Source organism: Oncorhynchus kisutch, linkage group LG15 (genome assembly GCF_002021735.2).
Source record: "Oncorhynchus kisutch isolate 150728-3 linkage group LG15, Okis_V2, whole genome shotgun sequence".
NCBI lineage: Eukaryota > Metazoa > Chordata > Actinopteri > Salmoniformes > Salmonidae > Oncorhynchus > Oncorhynchus kisutch.
The window spans coordinates 30,801,292-30,826,558 of NC_034188.2; the positions used below are offsets into that span (position 1 = coordinate 30,801,292).

The 25,267-nt window shown below is 45.5% G+C and overlaps 1 protein-coding gene across 2 annotated transcripts in view; it reads left to right on the forward strand.

The window, feature by feature from the left end:
• Positions 1-25,267, forward strand: part of LOC109905149 (disks large homolog 3) — a 131,472-nt gene that overhangs the window by 16,893 nt on the left and 89,312 nt on the right. For both annotated transcript variants that reach the window (XM_031790092.1, XM_020502368.2), the window contains one exon: positions 7,699-7,809. In XM_031790092.1, the coding sequence (XP_031645952.1) occupies positions 7,699-7,809 (111 nt within the window). The remainder of the gene's footprint in view (positions 1-7,698; positions 7,810-25,267) is intronic.

The following is a 25,267-nucleotide window of genomic DNA, read 5'->3' on the forward strand; positions in this document are numbered from 1 at the left end:
CCCAATCCCCAGCCTCAGCCCCATCCCTCAGCCCCATCCTAGCCTCAGCCCCATCCTTATCCTCAGCCCTATCCCTATCCTCAGCCCCATCCCTAGCCTTAGCCTCATCCCTCAGCCAAATCCCCAGACTCAGCCCCATCCATCAGCCCCATCTCTCAGCCCCATCCCTGGCCTCAGCCCCATCCCTAGCCTCAGCCCCATCCCTCAGCCCAATCCCCAGCCTCAGCCCCATCCCTAGCCTCAGACCCATCCCTAGCCTCAGCCCCATCCCTCAGCCTCAGCCCCATCCCTAGCCTCAGACCCATCCCTCAGCCTCAGCCCCATCCCAATCCTCAGCCCCATCCCTCAGCCCAATCCCCAGCCTCAGCCCCATCCCTCAGCCCAATCCCCAGCCTCAGCCCCATCCTTATCCTCAGCCCCATCCCTAGCCTTAGCCCCATCCTTCAGCCCCATCCCTCAGCCCAATCCTCAGCCTCAGCCCCATCCATCAGCCCCATCTCTCAGCCCCATCTCTCAGCCCCATCCCTAGCCTCAGCCCCATCCCTCAGCCCCAGCCCCAACCCTAGCCTCAGCCCCATCCCTAACCTCAGGCCTGGCCAGTGTGGGCTATATAGAGAGGCAGCAGCAGTAGAAGTAGCAGTGGGGACTAGTGAATGGGACAGCCTAGCTCAGTGGCTGGTCAGTGAGGAGGCCCTAGCAGTGGGGGATAGTGAATGGGATGGCTCAGATCAGTGGCTGGCCCCAGCCTCAGCCCCATCCCTAGCCTCAGACCCATCCCTAGCCTCAGCCCCATCCCTCAGCCTCAGCCCCATCCCTAGCCTCAGACCCATCCCTCAGCCTCAGCCCCATCCCAATCCTCAGCCCCATCCCTCAGCCCAATCCCCAGCCTCAGCCCCATCCCTCAGCCCAATCCCCAGCCTCAGCCCCATCCTTATCCTCAGCCCCATCCCTAGCCTTAGCCCCATCCTTCAGCCCCATCCCTCAGCCCAATCCTCAGCCTCAGCCCCATCCATCAGCCCCATCTCTCAGCCCCATCTCTCAGCCCCATCCCTAGCCTCAGCCCCATCCCTCAGCCCCAGCCCCAACCCTAGCCTCAGCCCCATCCCTAACCTCAGGCCTGGCCAGTGTGGGCTATATAGAGAGGCAGCAGCAGTAGAAGTAGCAGTGGGGACTAGTGAATGGGACAGCCTAGCTCAGTGGCTGGTCAGTGAGGAGGCCCTAGCAGTGGGGGATAGTGAATGGGATGGCTCAGATCAGTGGCTGGTCAGTGAGGAGGCCCTAGCAGTGGGGGCTAGTGAATGGGACGGCTCAGATCAGTGGCTGGTCAGTGAGGAGGCCCTAGCAGTGGGGGCTAGTGAATGGGATGGCTCAGATCAGTGGCTGGTCAGTGAATAGGCCCTTGCAGTGGGGGCCAGTTAATGGGACAGCTCAGTTCAGTGGTTGGCCAGTGAGGAGGCCCTCATCAGCATTCCAGGCATGCTGTCACTTGAGTGGAGGATGGGAGGGACATTAAATGAGTCTGCAAATTCACTGATTTGGTGCAGTGAGGCAGGTTAGGGGGAGAATAGCTTCTGTAGAGATGGAATGAAGGAAGCTGGCTAAAGAGAGGCCTGATGTAAGAGTGGAATATATTAGGTTATCTGACTACATTTAATATTATAGAAATACCATGTGGAATCAAGTATTATGCATTTAGCTGACTAAGAGCAATACATGGTCATGGGAAGTGAATGCAAAACACAAGTATTATTTAATAGCTTTGTAAAATTCACATACAATGTATACATCTTAAGTTACAAGGTAATACTGACATTAACAAAGCTTCATTCTAGGCATTTAGATCCTAAGGTTAATTTACAGGACAAAGAGGCCTAGAAGCCTAGGAAATATAAAAATATCATACAACCATTCTCTAATGGACTGGATACAGGGTAAGAGAGAGGACAACATACCATTCTCTAATGGACTGGATACAGGATAAGAGAGAGGACAACAGACCATTCTCTAATGGACTGGATACAGGGTAAGAGAGAGGACAACAGACCATTCTCTAATGGACTGGATACAGGGTAAGAGAGAGGACAACAGACCATTCTCTAATGGACTGGATACAGGATAAGAGAGAGGACAGCAGACCATTCTCTAATGGGCTGGATACAGGATAAGAGAGAGGACAACAGACCATTCTCTAATGGACTGGATACAGGATAAGAGAGAGGACAACAGACCATTCTCTAATGGACTGGATACAGGATAAGAGAGAGGACAACAGACCATTCTCTAATGGGCTGGATACAGGATAAGAGAGAGGACAGCAGACCATTCTCTAATGGGCTGGATACAGGATAAGAGAGAGGACAACAGATCGTTCTCTAATGGACTGGATACAGGATAAGAGAGAGTACAACAGACCATTCTCTAATGGACTGGATACAGGATAAGAGAGAGGACAACAGACCATTCTCTAATGGGCTGGATACAGGATAAGAGAGAGGACAACAGATCGTTCTCTAATGGACTGGATACAGGATAAGAGAGAGTACAACAGACCATTCTCTAATGGACTGGATACAGGATAAGAGAGAGGACAACAGACCATTCTCTAATGGGCTGGATACAGGATAAGAGAGAGGACAACAGACCATTCTCTAATGGACTGGATACAGGATAAGAGAGAGGACAACAGACCATTCTCTAATGGGCTGGATACCGGATAAGAGAGAGTACAACATACCATTCTCTAATGGGCTGGATATAGGATAAGAGAGAGGACAACAGACCATTCTCTAATGGGTTGGATACAGGGTAAGAGAGATGACAACAGACCATTCTCTAATGGGCTGGATATAGGATAAGAGAGAGGACAACATACCATTCTTTAATGGACTGGATACAGGATAAGAGAGAGGACAGCAGACCATTCTCTAATGGGTTGGATACAGGGTAAGAGAGATGACAACAGACCATTCTCTAATGGGCTGGATATAGGATAAGAGAGAGGACAACAGACCATTCTCTAATGGGTTGGATACAGGGTAAGAGAGATGACAACAGACCATTCTCTAATGGGCTGGATATAGGATAAGAGAGAGGACAACATACCATTATTTAATGGACTGGATACAGGATAAGAGAGAGGACAACAGACCATTCTCTAATGGGCTGGATACAGGATAAGAGAGAGGACAACAGACCATTCTCTAATGGGCTGGATACAGGATAAAAGAGAGGACAACAGACCATTCCATTTCTACCAGATCTGAATAGTTTGTATACAAAATCAACTGGTGACCAGTCCTCGGACCAAACCAAAAGTAGTAAAACTAATATATCAAACCAGCCAACCTCTAGGAAGGGGTCACATCTATTTGTGATGACCTGCAGGGTAGGCTTGTTACCATAGAGACAAGACAGCATTCCTGAGAAGACGATTGCATACAGTATCATCAGAGTTCACTCTGAAGAACTACAAGTAAACACAGAGATCACCCATCCATATAGATGACATCACAGTAATCCTCAGAGAACAAGATTCAAATAGATACCAGACATGGCAACAATAGTGTTATTCTAACACACATTTCTGTAGTCAATTCTCTGGTTACTTACAGAGGGGGGCAGTGAGTACTGGCCCTTAAATCAATGTCCTTTGTGTCTTCCTTGTGTTCCTGGGCTGTTTGCCATGCAGCCCCAGGTGACAGAGAGCACAAAGAGTTGAATCTAGTTCGGACCTAAAAATGTGATTCCTGATACTGTAAATATGGAATGTCCTATTTGTGTGATTGGTCTATTTCGTTACCATGACTGTTCATAGGAATGTTTCTAGTGAACACTGCATGCGGTTTGTTGACTCATGATAAGTAACTCATAGACTCATCTTTCGACCGTGCATGTGCGTGCAGTGTGTTCATGTGTGCTTGTCTCTGGGCACACTACAGAGAGTGTGTGTGTGTGTGGGGGGGGGGGGGGGGGTGCCTGCATTTGTGTGTGCGTTTGCCTGTGTGTGATGAGTGACCTGCTAGTGCTGCCGAGGCCATCCTCCTAGCTGCCACCATTGGACTGAGAGGGCAGGGGGCACCCTTGACCCTGCCGGTGTCAGTTGACCTGCCTGTCAGCACTGCCATGTGGGAACAGAGCCGTGTGATTGACGCTCACAGCAAAGCTCACTTATCATCTCACCGATAACATATTCAGAAGCATGCAGCGACTCAGCTACATGTTTTGTTAAGGTACCGAACCGCAATGACAGTCTACAAGCATTCATTTGAAATATGATACAACTGTCTGAATGTCATGCTTTTTACGGGATGAGGGATGTGTTTAACTCAAGCTCTTGCTCAAGTGGGTGTGGTTGAGGTCAAGTAGCCTGCATGCTTCTGTTAGTGTGGTGTCTATATTACACACATCAGCCTCGTGTTAAGGGTAAGATCAGGACACGCTTTCACTTCTGCTGGGAGGACAAAGAAGCACTGGAGCCTTGATCATCAGGATAGTAATCAATCCAATTTTGTCCCGAGTCTTTTGTGACCTTGGCCTACTCTGAACGCTGCCCTCTGCTGTCTGTTAAGGGTCTGTGCGGGTTAAGCTGTGGCCACAGCAGCTCACAGGTAGGCTAAGCCTCTGTGTCAGATTTAATGTTGAATGACGTGGTGTGTAAGAATCAATAGCTGCCAACATCCTCATATCCTTTCATACAGTTACAGTCTTTAGGCTACCAGCCTGTCCTGCATTAGCCTGGAGCACACACACCAAGGAATGAGGGTTCCTCGGGAGAGGGGATGGTTCTATGTGGAACCATACAGACCCAAAGAACCCTTTGAGCCCTTCAATGGATCTTTGCAGTTCAGAAAAGGGTTCTTTCCTCTTTTAGTGATAATGTAGGGGCAGCGGCTCATTAGAATATTATGGGGTGTGGTTTGCGCACAGCTCTTTTTGTGCAACTGTGAGTGAGCGTGGCATTCCAATAGATCTAATATGTTGTGTTATGCCATTACATGTTAAATATGACTAAGGCCAGTGACGGTGTCTTGTGAAAGACTCATTGAGCGTCAGTTGAGAACTATTGTCTGAATCAGTGGTGCTCGTTTCTCTCCCCAGGGGCCCCAAGTTGTTCCATAGCTAGAACAACTGATTCAATTTGTCAATTAACACAATAATAAAACCTATGGAATTTTAAACAATATACTATTGCTAACCATGAGAAGTAAGCCTGTCTCATTCTTCGAGATTGAGTGGTTCTATACAGAACCTTTCTCCATTAAGGTTCTATAAAGAGCCATTCAAATCAAATCAAATCAAATCAAATCAAATCAAATTTATTTATATAGCCCTTCGTACATCAGCTGATATCTCAAAGTGCTGTACAGAAACCCAGCCTAAAACCCCAAACAGCAAGCAATGCAGGTGGAGAAGCACGTTTTAATGATAGTGGAACCCCTTTTGGAGCTATATAGAACCTGATGTAATAGTTCTTTATGTATAGCACCATAACGGTTCCATTTAGAACCATATGAGCATGGTTCTTTATAGAACCTTCAAAAAAGGGTTCAGTACAGCATCAAAAAGGGATCCGATATGGTCACAATCCAAATAACCCTTATTTGACACAAATTGAACCATTTGTTTTTAGTGTGTAGGAATTACTCCTGTCATGTTTGTCATGTTCAACAGATCTTTGATAGACTGGTCCGTCCAGTTTATACTCTGGCTTTACTCCATTTGTTCTACTGGGCCCCGGTGACTGTTTGCACAACAAATATCAGTCAGTCAATGGTCGTTAGCAGAGAGGCAGGCGGAAAGAGTGCCCAGCCGCTATATTACCCATAAACGTTGTCCATAAAAAGGTCCATAAACGTTGACTCTTTACTGGTTTTACTGTATTGGACTCTTCTCTGGCAGTGAACACTGTGTGAATATTCATCTAGCAACGCTCATCCAAATTGTTCAAAGGTTTTAAAAACTATTCTAATAAATGCAGCAGTTGGATATTGGATGAAGATACTCCAAACGTTTTGAATTGTTGTAATCAGAGATTGTCTTAATTATAGCAGATAAAACATTTTACTGGCACAGAGTTCAGGGATTTTGGTGGGAATTCAGGTATTCAATTTATTGTCCAAGACACCTTTTTTGTTGTTGTTGATTTCACTCATATATAAATGTGCTTATTGTATCAGGTATTTAAAAATATACATTTTGTGTTAAAATAAAGAAAATGATATGTGCCTCATTTGCATAAACATGCAACTGTATTTACATATATGAATAAAGTAACAGAAATGAGTGGAACAGGGCTGCAACCACCAAACACATGCTCTGTCTACCCTACCTGCACTCACCTGCTCTGTCTACCCTACCTGCACTCACCTGCTCTGTCTACCCTACCTGCACTCACCTGCTCTGTCTACCCTACCTGTACTCACCTGCTCTGTCTACCCTACCTGCACTCACCTGCTCTGTCTACCCTACCTGCACTCACCTGCTCTGTCTACCCTACCTGCACTCACCTGCTCTGTCTACCCTACCTGCACTCACCTGCTCTGTCTACCCTACCTGCACTCACCTGCTCTGTCTACCCTACCTGCACTCACCTGCTCTGTCTACCCTACCTGCACTCACCTGCTCTGTCTACCCTACCTGCACTCACCTGCTCTGTCTACCCTACCTGCACTCACCTGCTCTGTCTACCCTACCTGCACTCACCTGCTCTGTCTACCCTACCTGCACTCACCTGCTCTGTCTACCCTACCTGCACTCACCTGCTCTGTCTACCCTACCTGCACTCACCTGCTCTGTCTAGACCTACCTGTACTCAGCTGCTGTCTACCCTACCTGTACTCACCTGCTCTGTCTAGGCCTACCCGTACTCACCTGCTCTGTCTAGACCTACCTGTACTCACCTGCTCTGTCTAGACCTACCTGTACTCACCTGCTCTATCTAGGTCTACCTGTACTCACCTGCTCTGTCTAGGCCTACCCGTACTCACCTGCTCTGTCTAGACCTACCTGTACTCACCTGCTCTGTCTAGACCTACCTGTACTCACCTGATCTGTCTAGACCTACCTGTACTCACCTGCTCTGTCTAGACTGCCTCATTAATTAAAGTGTGTCAATAGCCGGATTCCCTCAGTTTAAAGATCAACACGCTTGGCTCTAGATTAAACCGAGCTATACATACTTTACATTGTTTGCGAGAGCAGACATAATATCACTTACCGAGTGTTCATTTTCGGAATCTAATTTTGTAAACATTTAAACTATATTAAATGAATACTCTATTTCAATTCCACATAAAATGAACTACCATCAAAATAAAGGTATCTTTCTTGTGATGTAAGTGTTGTGACGGTGCGTTAAATCCCTGACGAAGGTTTAGCGTTCTTGTTGATTCAACGACAAGACAATGTATTCCATTGATCCCATTTCCACCATTACCGGGATGTGCTTGACAGGTCATTACAAACATTTCCACGGTCATAACGTTAATTGGAAAAAATGTCAGGCACAAGCAAGTATGAAAGAGTCGCAGGAGTCAAATGAAAGCAATCAATCCAGCGACCATTTAAGTGACAAATTGATTTTTCACCCCAAAACACAGGAAATAGATGGCTGAAAAAAGACAGCTCCTCGGGTGGGCGGGGCATGTGTGTTGCTATATTAATCAGGTATTGATCCATTCCGTCCTGTCCTTCCTACAGAACTCTGAGGAGGAGGGAGTGTCGCGGGTACGAGTGACCAGCAGGAGGAACCCTCAGAAGGTGGAGCATGTGTTGGGGCTGGTGAGCCGCTACCACATCGAGACGCCTAAGGTCAGTCACCCAGGGTCACCCATGGGTCAAATGAACGCTCCATAACGTAAAGGAGCCCAATCAGAGTGTCTCTCTCACACTCCTGTTCCAGCTTGCTCAGTGAAGCGTCACATGGGTGCCCTTTCGTTATTTTTTTCATTAAGCTCAATGACCTTTTTGAACATTTTAATAATCAGAGAAGGATGTCACAGCTCCTGCATCACACGGAATCACAGACAAATCCCAGAGACTCAAATCAGTGATATCAGTTGTCATGACCACAGCCTTTAGTACAATTCATCATATTGTTGATATGAGAATATTTTCAATTGTTGTAGATTTTGCTGGTGTGGGTTTCTGAAATTCCACCTCTATTTTTCAATGAGATATTTGTGGAGATGGAGGCTGTAAAATTGCTTAGTTTGGGTTCATTATGTCAAATAAGGAAGTGGCAAGCATGTTGACAGCCGTTTCAACTTCATATGTAAACACTGGGCAGATGATGGGGCCTGGTACTTCATGGTATTTAGCTTCTTCTAATTTGGTAAACTGTCATACTTTCGAATATCTTAAAAAATATGTTTTGAGACGATATGTAAATTATGTAAATCATGAATGTAAGATGAATCATCAAAGATCAAAAATATCTCTATACCACAGGAGGTTGGTGGCGCCTTAATTGGGGAGGACAGGCTCGTGGTAATGACTGGAGCGGAATTAGTGGAATGGTATAAAATACATCAAACATGGTTCACATGTGTTTGATGCCATTCCATTTACTCCGTTCCAGCCATTATTGTGAGCCGTCCTCCCCTCAGCAACCTCCACTGCTCTCTACTGTATGTTAGTGTAATCTGTAGCAGGTCACGTTACCTCAGAATGGAGGGGTGTGACTCACCTGCTGTCACACAGCCCCTGTGTCTGTCTGTCTGTCTGTCTGTCTGTCTGTCTGTCTGTCTGTCTGTCTGTCTGTCAGGGAGCGGGAGGGAGGCCTCCTGTCCATGTTCCCTAGTACAACAGTACAGTACCATGGAAGGCCTTGTTTTCACATGCCTTCCCAATCACAACACGCCCAGAGGCACACGGCAGCATAATACCCACAGGCGCTGGCTTTTCAGCTGAGCCGAGAACTAGTGCATGGGGCGGGGGCGTTAGGAGAGAGGTTCGGGGGGTAGAGGGTAGGGGGCTGCTGCCTGGGTTGAGGCATGGTGGTACAGGATCACTGTGCTCTATGGTAATGTAATATCAGCATAAAAGCACAGTGACAGTACAGTTTGACTCAATGGTGCTCAGTGAATAGCTGGGCTGGATAATATGGAGCTGGGTGGGTAGTGCTGAGTTCCTCTCTCTCTCATGGAGGGAGGGAGCCGAGGAGGCGGCGGGGGAGGGATGAGTGAGCGAGGGAGAAATATAGGGAGAAAGAGAGCGTGGGGGAGGATGGAGAGAGTTAGGCGGCAGAGAAGCGAGGGCCGGTGCAGTGCAACGCGCAGTCAGAGCTGGAACGAACACCCAGAGCTCAGCCTTCATTGGGTTGCCATGGTAACCACATTCCTCCCCCTGCCTGCATCCCTACAGACAGTTCTGACTCTCTCTCTCTTTCTCGCTCTCTTTCTCTCCATTTTTCATTCCTTCTTTTGCATCTCTCTTTTATTCCCAGTCACATTTCCAGCCGTACTATACACACACTCATCCGTACATCCTCAAATGATGCTGTATTTAGCATGGATCATGTGATTTAAATACATTGCTTCACTGCAGGAATTAAATGTGTAAATAAACTGGCGTGATTATGCAGTCTCATGCACACACTTGTCTTTATTATCTCGCTATCTCTCTCTCCCGCTCTCTGTCTCTCTCTCTGTCTCTGTCTACCACTACACCTTACCTATCCAACACCCCTCCACCACTACACCTTATCTATCCAACACCCGTCCACCACTATACCTTATCTATCCAACACCCCTCCACCACTACACCTTATCTATCCAACACCCGTCCACCACTACACCTTACCTATCCAACACCCCTCCACCACTACACCTTATCTATCCAACACCCGTCCACCACTATACCTTACCTATCCAACACCCCTCCACCACTACACCTTACCTATCCAACACCCCTCCACCACTATACCTTATCTATCCAACACCCCTCCACCACTACACCTTATCTATCCAACACCCGTCCACCACTATACCTTACCTATCCAACACCCCTCCACCACTACACCTTACCTATCCAACACCCTTCCACCACTACACCTTATCTATCCAACACCCCTCCACCACTATACCTTACCTATCCAACACCCCTCCACCACTACACCTTATCTATCCAACACCCCTCCACCACTATAGCTTATCTATCCAACACCCCTCCACCACTACACCTTATCTATCCAACACCCCTCCACCACTATAGCTTATCTATCCAACACCCCTCCACCACTACACCTTACCTATCCAACACCCTTCCACCACTACACCTTATCTATCCAACACCCCTCCACCACTACACCTTATCTATCCAACACCCCTCCACCACTATAGCTTATCTATCCAACACCCCTCCACCACTACACCTTACCTATCCAACACCCTTCCACCACTACATCTTATCTATCCAACACCCCTCCACCACAATAGCTTATCTATCCAACACCCCTCCACCACTATACCTTATCTATCCAACACCCCTCCACCACTACACCTTATCTATCCAACACCCTTCCACCACTACACCTTATCTATCCAACACCCCTCCACCACTATAGCTTATCTATCCAACACCCCTCCACCACTACACCTTATCTATCCAACACCCCTCCACCACTATAGCTTATCTATCCAACACCCCTCCACCACTACACCTTATCTATCCAACACCCCTCCACCACTATAGCTTATCTATCCAACACCCCTCCACCACTATACCTTACCTATCCAACACCCCTCCACCACTACACCATATCTTTCCAACACCCCTCCACCACTACACCTTATCTATCCAACACCCCTCCACCACTACACCTTATCTATCCAACACCCCTCCACCACTACACCTTACCTACACTATTCTCTTGACTCTGCCTTTTCCTTGTTTTCTTCCATCTCACCCTCTCTCTTTCTCTTATCCCCTCCCTTTCTCTTGCTCTCTCTCTATCATTATTCTATCAGTTGGATGTGCTGTGTTGGTGGAGCAGCTGTTCTCTGCCACTGGGGCCTATTAATAGGAGTCAGAGCCGTGGAGCCTTTGTTTCCTGTCTCTGTGTTTCTGGTAGAGCAAACTGTAGGCTCCTTGGCAGGTTATATTCTGGTTCAGTGCAGAGTTTGTGTGTGTGTGTCATACCCCCACAGGTGAGAGTTTCGACGATTGACAAGAGTATGTCTTATATCAATTCCTCTGGATACATTCCTATTGACCATGTTGACAATATTTGCTGTATGGTTGTTATTTTTCACATTGCTGGGAAGATGTCTTGCTATATCCCTTTTCTTCTTCTGAGGAAACAGGTGGATAGTGCTCTGATGTAGAGATTCATCCTGAGAGAGACAGACCTGCCATGGCATATAGTCATTACTATATTAACAACATTATGTTTTATTTTTTAATCTAGGCAAGTCAGTTAAGAACAAATTCTTATTTTCAATGACGGCCTAGGAACAGTGGGTTAACTGCCTGTTCAGAACGCCATATTTTTACCTTGTCAGCTCCGGGGTTTGAACTTGCAACCTTCCGGTTACTAGTCCAACCACTAGGCTACCCTGCCGCCCCTTATCATAAACATCAACATTATCCAAACCACAAGCTTACAACTAGCACATTTTCAATTCACTGGTAGAATCAGGAAGTGCCCCTTTGTATTGTTCCGCTCATAGTGAACCACTAAGTCTGGCATTCATAGCGAATCCTGATACCACCCGCTAGTTAGAGGGGGCGTGTCCACAAACTTGAATAATGGCGTTGTTTACTTAGAACGACCAACACACAGTAATCTCAGAACTTCTCGAGGCAAAATATTTTTGAAAACGTTTTGTTTACACTAATGGTTGTCATCATGCCTGTGTGGTGTTCTGTGCTAATTACAAACAAGCGCGGAAATGACCACTCCAGAGATTCACACCCAATTAACCCAGATTCTGCCAGTTGCTTGCGTTGCGCCTATCACGAATGATGCAGTGACCAAAGATTATCAGAGGAATTTTCTGGCTGAAATTATGGGGAATCCATTTCGACGACAGCGGAGAAGTGATGCGATACCATCAATTTTTTTCATTCACAACAAAACGAAAGATTCTCAATTAGAGTTAACCTAGCGTTAGCTAGCTTGCTAGCCTAGCTGGGTAAGTTAGCTAGCTAACGTTACAGTCCTGTATTGAACACGGAAAGCCATTAGCTAAATCATGGGGCTATCTTTTGGTATACACACTGTCAATCAATTTCGCCTACGCAATGGTAGTCACTGTTAGACTGCTAGCTACCTTCAGCAGAGTAAACATGTTCTGTCCCTGACCTCATAATGGCAAAGAAAAACAGTTTTTTTGAAATGGTTGCAAATGTTTAAATCCCCCTGAAATATCACATTTACATAAGTAAATTCAGACCCTTTACTCAGTACTTTGTTGAAGTACCTTTGTCAGCTATTACAGCCTCAAGTCTTCTTGGGTATGACGCTACAAGTGTGGCACACCTGTATTTGGGGAGTTTCTCCCATTTTTCTCTGCAGATCCTCTAAAGCTCTGTCAGGTTGGATGGGGAGCGTACAGCTATTTTCAGCTCTCTCCGGAGATGTTAGATTGGGTTCAAGTCCGGGCTCTGGCTGGGCTCTGGCTGGGCCACTCAAGGACAATCAGAGACTTGTCTCGAAGCCACTCCTGCGTTGTCTTGGCTGTGTGCTTAGGGTCGTTGTCCTGTTGGAAGGTGAACCTTCGCCCCAGTCTGAGGTCCTGAGCGCTCTGGAGCAGGTTTTCATCAAGGATCTCTCTGTACTTTGCTCCGTTAATCTCTGCCTCGAACCTGACTAGTCTCCCAGTCCCTGGAGCTGAAAAACATCCCCACAGCATGATGCTGCCACCACCGTGCTTCACCATAGGGATGGTGGCAGGTTTCCTCCAGACGTGACTCTTGGCTTTCAGGCCAAATAATTCAACCTTGCTTTCATCAGACCAAAGAGAATCTTGTTCCTCTTGGTCTGTGAATCTTTAGGTACCTTTTGGCAAACTCCAAAGGGGCTGTCATGTCCCTTTACTGAGGAGTGGCTTCTGTCTGGCCACTCTACAATAAATGCCTGATTGGTCGAGTGCTACAGAGATGGTTGTCCCTCTGGAAGGTTCTCCCATCTCCACAGAGGAACTCTGACCAAGGCCCTTTTCCCCCCGATTGCTCAGTTTGACCGTGCGCCCAGCTCTAGGAAGAGTCTTGGTGGTTCTAAACTTCTTCCATTTGAGAATGATGGAGGCCACTGTGTTCTTAGGGACCTTCAATGCTGCAGACATTTTTTGCAAAAATGTATAAAAACCTGTTTTCGCTTTGTCATTATGGGGTATTGTGTGTAGGTTGATGGGGGGGGGGGGGGATTATTTAATCCATTTTAGAATAAGGCTCTAACTGGAAAAGTCAAGGGGTATGAATACTTTCCAAATGCACTGTATTGCTGGACGACTTTATGGAACAAAAAAAGTATTTTCATAATGGAACATTTTCTGAATTCAAACTGACCCCCTGCAACTGGACACATACATTTTATGAGACTCCTGTTTGCCCAAATCGAGGACAAAGACGGCATCGCTAATGTCATGACGTGCCCTTGGGGGGGAGGATCATAGCCCCCCCCTCTCTCTCTCTTCACAGTTTTATGACTTAACGACAGGTCGTGAATTCCTTGCAGAAACTCTCTCTTCACTGCCATGGAGTATTGAGGGAGAGAACCTATGGAGAACAAAAGACACTGTTCCCACCAAGACTCCTACATCCCAAAATTGAAGAATGAAATTGGTAGGTGATCGGTGGGAAATCAATGAACGACCATGTCGAATTTGTTTCATTTTGTGACTTCATGAAAGACAGTATAACCACATTACTGTATCTTTGTTTGTATACACTTCTCAATTATGGGATTTGCATCGGAGTGTTGTATAGAATAAATGATTAAAGTATAAGAATACTTTTGGAAAGATAACAATGTGATTTTAGTCTTCTAAATTAGAATTATTTGTCATAGTAACTTATGATCAGTCAGTGACCCTGCCCCAAGTGAACACAGACGTTGGGTGGAAATGATGAAACGCTCCGTTTTCTACTCCAATATAAAAAAAACGTGACAAAATGTACATTAGACCAGAGAGCATGGAGCTGTAGCGACGTTGAAATGGTTGGCAATTTAAATACAGACCAGAGGACATAGGGACGCTGTCCATATGTTACAAATGGTTAAGAAGAAAAGTTCTACAAAACTGAAGACTACGCATTCAGTCTGCAGCTGTTTGAGTACATTAGTCTGGTAAACGCGACCGATCGAACCACCAAATGGTACTCTGAAAGATCCATTCTGGAGAACATTTCACTATCGAATGACAATTGGTATCCCTGATGTATCCATTATAACAAGCTACAACTACGAAAGACTTTCATCTCTAGTGGACAAACCAGAGACTTTCTGTCGACTGATTCTCCAGCAGAGGGACCGGTGATCACAGAGAGAGACAAAAAAGACCTACAGTTGTAAATATATAAAATGCATTTATTTTCGAATGAGAGTGCAAAGTGTTAGCATTTCCATGAGCCTAGTTATCAGATGTGTGTACGATAGTCGAGTCCTTTGTCTTTCCCACTCTATCTGTCCCCACATTGTCTACCAAGCCGTCATATCGGGCTTAGTTCACTAGGGTCTTTTCATTGCATTATGTAGTAACCAATGTATAACCTATCCTGTGTGCGTGTTTATGTAATTCTGTGTGATTATTTAGTTAGTAAATAAATAATTACGCCAATTTGTATATCGTTGATTCATCATTTATCAATATGACTGATGAGGCAATAATACATTAATAAGTGTACAGTAACTCTTTAAACAACATTTTCCCGTGGTGCCCTGACTTCCTAGTTACTTAATGTTTACGTGATTAGTTAAATCACGTAATAATAATTACACATAGAGAACGGATTTTATATAACAGTTGTTACATTAATGAATAGTCCACAGACACGACACTAAGGTTGGTCAAAACGTCTCTGTGCTACACCAAACAGTACTTATCCTGTAACTCCCAGTAATAGATAGCAACAATGTTGGTTAAATCTCATTATCTGGTGTAACAGTCTGTAGCTAAGAAAACTGGTGATCAGCAGATAATGAGAGAGGTGGTCATGATGAAATTGCTATTCCAAGGAGACATATGGTAAGTTCAGGGAATACTTGTAAAGCTGTGAGAGGAGTGTTTTGATCAAACTGCCATTCAGCTTCTCATGAGTCATGTGCATGAAATCGAGCATAATGTCTAATCCCTCGAGAGGGATACAGTTCACAGGAAACAGTTCTGCTACAATGGCACACGCAGGCAAAGGAATTCTGTTTCTGTATCAAAAATCCAGTTCAGGAAGAAGCCCAGGCACCACACGGTATTATATGTATGACAAAAACAAACAAAATTATACTTTGAACAACAGTTGAACCATGCCAGCACAACATCAACATTAGGGTAGACTAGTTGAACATACAACAATATCTAGCCTAATAAAAATAAATTGGGAATAACCTTCAACCTTTGCACAGTGACCAGACCTTACAAATGAGCCTAGGTACTGTAGGTAGGCAGACAGTATCTACCTACAGCCATGTCTATCAGGCATGCTTAGGCAAATATATTTTATAGTATAGCTTCAGTTTTAGAGATTTACAATAGTAAATTGTTATATTATTGTTTCTCCTTACTGTTTCCTTGTAAACTTAGCTATCAATGGCTATGCAATACTTGTTATTTACATCTGTTTGGAATCGTATCTTGCATCATACCTATACTTTTTTGACTGAAATGCATCCAAGGTCATAATCATAACCAATGTCAACCCTCGTCAATTTTGTTACATAGCCAACTAGTAAATTACTTACAGTTGCTGATGCGACACGTTTGCTAACAAGTTACAAATGCGAGGCAAGTGGCGCAGCGGTCTAAGGCGCTGCATCTCAGTGCTAGAGGCATCACTACAGACACCCTGGTTCGAATCCAGGCTGTATCACAACTGGCCATGATTGGGAATCCCATAGAGCGGTGCACAATTGGCCCAGCGTCGTCTGGGTTTGGCCGGTGTAGGCTGTCATTGTAAATAAGAATTTGTTCTTAACTGACTTGCCTAGTTAAATAAAGTTTAAATAAAAACATATATATAAAAAATAACAAGTTAGCAGGCACCAGGCTAAATAGCTAGCCAACTCCAGTCATGTACAAATGTTTGCTGGTAAACCTAGCTTTAGCTGTCACGTTCGTCATATTGATGAGACCAAGGCGCAGCGTGATAAGCATACATTCTTCTTGTGCTGACAGGCAACTACACATAGACAATACAAAAACTAAACCAACCACCCTAGTCACACCCTGACCTAACCAAAATAATAAAGAAAACAAAGATAACTAAGGTCAGGGCGTGACATTAGGTGGCTGGTTGTAAAGTTGTAGCTTGCTGTTTAGTAGCTAGTCATACCAATGACTAAAAAGAGAATAGGTTTATATATGGCTACTGGTAGTTGTTTAGCTAGCTAAATTAGCAAACAGAAAAATAATTTAACTTCACCCCACTGTAGTATGTTAGCCAGCAATACACAATATGGGTTTCAGTAGATAAATCAAATCAAATGTATTTAAAAAGCCCTTCGTACATCAGCTGATATCTCAAAGTGCTGTACAGAAACGCAGCCAAAAACCCAAAACAGCAAGCAATGCAGGTGTTGAAGCACGTTGGCTAGGAAAAACTCCCTAGAAAGGCCAAAACCTAGGAAGAAACCTAGAGAGGAACCAGGCTATGAGGGGTGGCCAGTCCTCTTCTGGCTGTGGAGATTATAACAGAACATGGCCAAGATGTTCAAATGTTCATAAATGACCAGCATGGTCAAATAATGGGTCTGGAACAGGTAGCACGTCTGGTGAACAGGTCAGGATTCCATAGCCGCAGGCAGAACAGTTCAAAACTGGAGCAGCAGCACGGCCAGGTGGACTGGGGAGAGCAAGGAGTCATCATGCCAGGTAGTCCTGAGGCATGGTCCTAGGGCTCAGGTCCTCCGAGAGAGAGAAAGAAAGAGAGAATTAGAGAGAGCATACTTAAATTCACACAGGACACCGGATAAGACAGGAGAAGTACTCCAGATATAACAAACTGACCCTAGCCCCTCGACACATAAACTACTGCAGCATAAATACTGGAGGCTGAGACAGGAGGGGTCAGGAGACACTGTGGCCCCATCCGATGATACCCCCGGACAGGGCCAAACAGGAAGGATATAACCCCACCCACTTTGCCAAAGCACAGCCCCCACACCACTAGAGGGATATCTTCAACCACCAACTTACCATCCTGAGACAAGGCCGAGTATAGCGCACAAAGATCTCCGCCACGGCACAACCCAAGGGGGGGGGGGGGGGGGCGCCAACCCAGACAGGAAGTTCACATCAGTGACTCAACCCACTGAAGTTAGCTCAGTGCTTTGCAGGAAATATAACTTACTTAGCTAGGCATCGTATTTGTTATCTGCCCTCTTGGTGCTGGCATCGGCTGTAGCTGAGGTTCTAAACCTTTTGTTTCGAATCCTATTTGCTATATTCCGGTTGAAACATGTATGGTTGAATATCCCCAATTTGAGTTGTGCCCAAAGGATTGTTGTTAGTGTCTGCCTCCTTTTAAATAAAGCCTGCCTTGAGGGAGGGACGGGGGCCAGAGCAACACAAGTTGTAGTCTTTCAGCGACTGGAAAATGATGTCTGCTTGTATATTTAGCAATGAATCCGCCGATAGCAACAGCGCTGAAAGAAGTCCACTCGCTCCATAGAACAAGGACAACCATATCGACACCCACAAAAATGTTTAGTATGATCAGTAGAACATAGAGCCATCGCAAATGGGTTTTGGTGTGACTGCTCATTTAAGACAACTGGAGAGGATCAGGATGGGTTTTGGTGTGACTGCTCCTTTAAGACAACTGGAGAGGATCAGGATGGGTTATGGTGTGACTGCTCCTTTAAGTCTACAGGAGAGGATCAGGATGGGTTTTGGTGTGACTGCTCCTTTAAGTCAACAGGAGAGGATCAGGATGGGTTTTGGTGTGACTACTCCTTTAAGTCAACAGGAGAGGATCAGGACGGGTTTTGGTGTGACTGCTCCTTTAAGTCTACAGGAGAGGATCAGGATGGGTTATGGTGTGACTGCTCCTTTAAGTCTACAGGAGAGGATCAGGATGGGTTATGGTGTGACTGCTCCTTTAAGTCAACAGGAGAGGACCGGGATGGGTTATGGTGTGACTGCTCCTTTAAGACTGCCTCAACGTCCTCTCTCCTTACATGGGCATGCATCCTGTCAGGTGACCAGGGAGTAGTCACATTGCTTCTTGGAGAGTGCATAGAAATGACCGAAATGCTCTCTACACATTACACATGCTGTGTGTGCAGGGGGTGGGGGTGTTGCTATGGTGATAATGTGTGTGTGTGTGAGTGTGTTGGTTCTTCCAGGTGGGTTTATATAATGGGAGATGTGAGCGCTAGGTAACAGTACGCTGACAGGCAGATGTGCTGTGAGGCTGTGAGGTGGGATATGCTGTAGCCATCCCATAAGCCAAAGGAAAGGTCCTTCCGTGACACCGTAAATCACAGGTCTCCCCTTTTCATTTGTCAAGGGTTGCCGATTTTAATTTCAGAAGATAAATCACCATATATTGTTGATACAAATCTTCCCAGCAGTCCCCAAGCCTTTAATTGGACACAGTGTTTACCCAATCAAACACAAACATATGCACACACACACACATACATGTATATGTGCACAAACATACACACACGCACATGTGGTTCAGTTGGTCAGGTGCGAGGTAAATTAGTATGTCTTCATTATTCGCTTCTAGACATTTCTATTACCTGATATTGACCCTGCTTTAAGGATAAAAGAGAAATTCATTGTCATTTTGGATATTGGTTATTTCTATAACCAGGTTTCCATCCAACATTTTTGCGGGTAAAGTCCATGTCGGATAAATAATGTCATAACAGACCTGATGGAAACAGGTAAACTTTCCAAATGTCGATCCCACAAAAGGTGGGATCTTTTTGTGTCAGTAAAAATAATTATGCAAGAAATGTCGATGGAAATGCTATTATACGCAAATCTCGGGATATGTTGTCGGAATTGGTTCAGCCACCGGGCTTCTCCATGCATCGCCCCGACAGAGATAAACACCTCTCTGGGAAGAGGAAGGGCGTGGATGTATGCTTCATGATGAACAACTTATGGTGTAATCATAACAACATACAGGAACTCAAGTCCTTCTGCTCACCCGACCTAGAATTCCTTACAATCAAATGCCGGCCATTTTGACCTACCAAGATAATTCTCGTCAGTTATAGTCACAGCTGTGTACATTCCCCCTCAAGCAGACACCAAGACGGCCATCAAGGAACTTCACTGGACTCTATGCAAACTGGAAACCATATATCCTGAGGCTGCATTTATTGTGGCTGGTGATTTTAACAGAGCAAATTTGAGAACAAGGCTACCTAAATTCTACCAGCATATTGATTGCGTTACGCGCATGGGCAATACACTCGACCACTGCTACTCTATCTTCCGCGATACATACAAAGCCATCCCCCGCCCACCCTTCGGCAAATCCGACCACAATGCCATCTTGCTCCTACCGTCTTAAAGACAGGAACTCAAACAGGATGTACCAGTGACGAGAACCATTCAAAGCTGGTCCGACCAATCGGTAGCTACGCTTCAAGATTGTTTTGATCAATCACGCAGACTGGAATATGTTCCTGTCAGCCTCAGAGAACAACATCGACCTATACGCTGACTCGGTGAGTGAGTTTAAAAAGAAGTGGATTGGAGGTGTTGTACCCACTGTGACTAATTAAACCTACCCTAGCCAGAAACCATTGATGGATGGCGGCATCCACGAAAAACTGAAAGCGTGATCCACCGCATTTAACCATGGAAAGAGGTCTGGGAATATGACTGAATATAAACAGTGTAGTGTAGTCCCTCTGCAATGCAATCAAACAAGTGAAACGCCAGTACAGGGACAAGGTGGAGTCGCAATGCAATGGCTCAGACACGAGACGTATGTGGCAGGGTCTACAGGAAATCACGGCCTACAAAAAGAAAACCAGCCCCGTCACGGACACCGACGTCACGCTTCCAGACAAACTAAACACCTTCTTTGCCCACTTTGAGGATAATACAGTACCACCGTCGCGGCCCGCTAACAAGGACTGCCCCCCCCCCCCTCTCCTTCTCCGTGGCTGAAGTAAGTAAAACATTTAAACGTGTTAACCATCGCAAGGCTGCTGGCCCAGACCGCATCCCTAGCCGTATCCTCAGAGCATGCGCAGACCAGCTGGCTGGTGTGTTTATGGACATATTCAATCGCTCCATATCCCAGTCTGTTGTCCCCAGATGCTTCAAGATAGCTACCATTGTTCCTGTACCCAAGAAGGCAAAGATAACTGAACTAAATGACTACTGCCCCGTAGCACTCACTTCTGTCATCATGAAGTGCTTTGAGAGACTAGTCAAGGATCATAACACCTCCACCTTACCGGCCACCCTAGACCCACTTCAGTTTGTACACCGCCCCAACAGGTCCACAGACGACGCAATTGCCACCACACTGCACACTGCCATATCCCATCTGGACAAAAGCAATACCAATGTAAGAATGCTGTTAATTGACTACAGCTCAGCATTCAACGCCATAGTACCCTCCAAGCTCATCATCAAGCTGGACGCCCTGGGTCTCAACCCCGCCCTGTGCAATTGGGTCCTGGACTTTCTGACGGGCTGCCCCAGGTTGGTGAAGGTAGGAAACAGGAAACAACATCTCCACATCGCTGACTCTCAACACTGGGGACCCACAAGGGTGTGTGCTCAACCCCCTCCTGTACTACGTGCCATGCACGCCTCCAACTCAATCATCAAGTTTGCAGACAACACAACATTAGTGGGCTTGATTACCAACAACGACAAGACAGCCTACAGGGAGGAAGTGAAGACACTCGGAGTGTGGTGTCAGGAAAACAGCCTCTTACTCAACGTCAACAAAACAAAGGATATGATTGTGGACTTCAGGTAACAGCAGAGGGAGCACCCCCCTATCCACATCGAAGGGACAGTACTGGAGAAGGTGGAAAGTTTTAAAGTCCTCGGTGTACACATCACAGACAAACTGAAATGGTCCACCCACACAGACAGTGTGGTGTAAAAAGGTCAACAGCGCCTCTTCAACCTCAGGAGACTGAAGAAATGTGGCTTGTCACCCAAACCCTGACAAACTTTTACAGATGGACAATCGAGAGCATCCTGTCGGGCTGTATCACAGCCTGGTACAGCAACTGCACCAGCCTCAACCCCAAGGCTCTCCAGAGGGTGGTGCAATCTGCACAATGCATCACCGGGGGCAAACGATCTGCTCTCCATGGCACCTACAGCACCCGATGTCACAGGAAGGCCCAAAAGATCATCAAGGACAACAACCACCCGAACCACTGCCTGTTCTCACCGCTACCATCCAGAAGGTGAGGTCAGTAAAGGTGCATCAAAGCTGGGACCGAGAGACTGAAAAACAGCTTCTATCTCAAGGTCAGCAGACTGCTAAACTGCAATCACTAACTGCTGCCTACATTGAGACCCAATCACTGGCCACTTTAATAAATGGATCACTAGTTACTTTATACAATGCCACTCAAAATAATGCCACTTTAATAGTATTGACATATCTTACATTACTCATATCACAAGCATATACTGTATTTTATATCACCTATTGCACCTTGCCTATGCCGCTCGGCCATCGCTCATCCATATACTTCCATTTAGATATTCTCATTCACCCCTTTAGATTTGTGCGTATTAGGTAGTTGTTGAGGATCGGTGGATTACTTGTTAGATATTACTGCACTGTCGGAACTAGAAGCACAAGCATTTCGCTACACTCGCATTAACATCTGCTAACCATGTGAATGTGACAAATATATTTGGATTTGATTTGATATTGATATCGATATAATGAACATCTAATCAAAGTAAACCTGGAGTCACGTGATGAAGTTTTGTGGTCCTCCCACTACGACTTGTCAGGAAAGCAAGTGGTTTATTAGACTACAGATGAAATAAGTTACGATGAACTTTACAGGGTGGTGAAAGAGCACGGTGATGAGCTTGATGCTCCTTTCCAATAAATATCAAGGGTCTTATTCTGGTGAAATGATAATCGATGCTTGGCTTCCGTTTGACAAGTAAAAATAATCTCTCTCTTTAGTCCATAATAATCTGATCGCGTAGACTATACGTACGCTGTGGCCAACAGCACGCTGTTGCTAGAGCGCACGTGCCCATACCAGAGTGGGCACACTCACTATATAACGCAAAAATGTTTTGTGAGAAAAGCATCAGTAGAGTTGAAAATGCGATGGAAACCTGTTTAACTTTTTTCACCGCAAAATGTATTTTTATGTGCCCTACGTCATCACACACGGTCTCAAGTCAATTTGATGGAAACACTTCTCTGGTGGGAAAATGTGCATGTTGTTTTTATGCCGATTTTAGGATATTCACATTAAAATTGGACGGAAATCTAGTTTATGATATCCCTCTCAGCATGAAACATGACACACTGTAAACAATCTTTATAGATGTGTTCCATCTCAGTAGAAACGCTCCTCTGTGTAAGTGGTTTGTAGACATTCTACTTGACTCTTGTAAACTAAGGAGAATCCTGACCACTGGTTTGACAGTGCAGTTGTGGTAACAACACAGTGAACACATTTAGCTTAGCATTTGATCAGAATGACTGTATATACAATGCATCCATGTCAGTCAGTAATAATAATCTTAAAGGCACATCCTTTCTACCGAATATATCCCTGTCTCTCTCTCTCTCTCTCTCTCTCTCTCTCTCTCTCTCTCTCTCTCTCGCTCTCTCGCTCTCTCGCTCTCTCGCTCTCTCTCTCTCTCTCTCTCTCTCATATATTTTTATATATATATATTCCATCTCCCTGTCCTGCTTACACAGAGAGTACCGGTCATTGATTGGTTCTAAGGAGAACCAGCAAAATGTTTTATATTTCATATTATATAATCTTTAAAGGAATAGGATTCTTTTCCCCAGAGGTACTACAAACGCCCACATGCACTCGCACACACACACACACACCATATCTGTGTTCATACAGTGCAGGCAATCTCTGTTTCTTTGCTGCTCTCCTCCATCTCTCCTGCCTGTACTGTATCCATCTATTTTCATTCCCTCTGTCATATTGTGCCTTTTATACTGCAAACTCCCTCACTGCATACCGCTGGACCGTAAATATGATGCAGGCGATGGGTAAGAGAGACATAGAGACAAGAGAGGCAGAGGGAGGATGGTTCCAACATGTGCTCGGTCATGTGTGCCGTGATGGATATGCTTGCACCTCCTTCAAGCAGCGCCTTCAAGCAGCACCTTCAAACACGCCCTTCAAGCAGCGCCTTCAAGCAGTGATTGGCTTTGACAAAAGTTGTGACTACGTCTTCGTAACCGAGATGGGCGTTCTCAGTGGCACCTCTCACTCCGTTAAAAATGTAAACGTTCCCCTTTCTTTCTGCTCCTCTTGCAGAATCTCCAGAAGTTATAGGAATAGAATATCACGATAATGAAGTGAGTTACTGTTGCATGTAATTAAGTGTGGCTGAGCCTGCTGTTTGTGCCTCTGGGCAGGGCTGCAGTAGCTGTGTACTGGCTGTAAGCACTCACTTAGACACACACACACGCACACACACGCATACACTCGTCTACTCTTAAGATATGTCCCCAGACACACACCAAGGTGCATATACACATACATATATCCTTCATGTACACACTAAGACAGTGATTCCCAACCTTTTTTGGTTATTGTACCCCGAATCATATTTTGCTCTCTCCGTAAATCCCACAAAGTACCCCTCCAAAGTACCCCCTTTACCAGTAGGCTTATGGTCTCATGAGTCTTCTCAAGTACCCACTGTGGATAGGCCAAGTACCTCCAGGGTACCCCCAGTACCCCCTGTGGATAGGCCAAGTACCTCCAGGATACCCCCAGTACCCCCTGTGGATAGGCCAAGTACCTCCAGTACCTCCTGTGGATAGGCCAAGTGCCTCCAGGGGTCCTAGTAACCCAGTTTGGGAACCAGTGCTCTAAGGTACTCTCTTCATAGATAGTTTCTCTCTTTCTCACAACTCAGACACTGTAAATATACTATCTTCCCCCACACACCCAGGTCTATCTCACCACCACATTGAATGAATAATGTACATATACAGGTCTTTAATGCAGATACTGTAACACACACACATGCACGCACACACACACACACACACACACACACACACACACACACACACACACACACACACACACACACACACACACACACGCACACACGCAGATGGATGGAGCTCTTATAAACACTTACACTTATAAGCTTGCATAAGTAGTACACGGGCAGTCATCACTGACTAAAAAACGTAACCACACACACAAATACATGTCCATCCATACTCTCTCTTCCTCGCCGTCTCTCTTCCACATTCTCAGTCCCTCTCTCCCTCTCTCTCTTCCTCCACCCACTCGAAAGCCCAAGCGTGTAATCTTGTTGGTTGCGTACACATGTGTTGATGTCATCATTGTGAACATGTGAGATATTTCCCCCATGGTTCTTTAGTGTACCATGGAGTCTTAGATGTACGGATTGTTTTCTAATAGATATAGTAGTCTCTCCTGTCAGTATAGGGCTCTGGTCATCATACTATGTTTGATCTCGGGGTGTTTAGTAATACGTGATTCAATATTGTTCCAGGCTTGCTGAAAATGGAATACATTGGTATAGGTAGAAGAGGGAGGGATCTATAATAGGGATTCAGAGGCACCCTTTATTACAAGGCAAAGCCCTATAATGGTAGATTTTTGTATCATAACCCCTAGTATTTTTTTGATAATATACCAACAGGATTGTAACAGGATTGTCATGTGAATGTGAGGCGCAACAACACCTGTTTCATTGTTACATCGCGTCTAGATGTTCAGCGCCACAGCATGACATTAGCCCTGAGGGTGTCAATCAATGGCCCAAGACAACAAAGCTCCTATCATTGAACCAGAGATGACCGTAGAAGCCCAGGGACCGGTCCCAGGAACAGGGCTGTAAATTGGAGGCTGTCTGTTGGTTTTTGGCTGCATTGGAACCAGGGAATACATGGATTT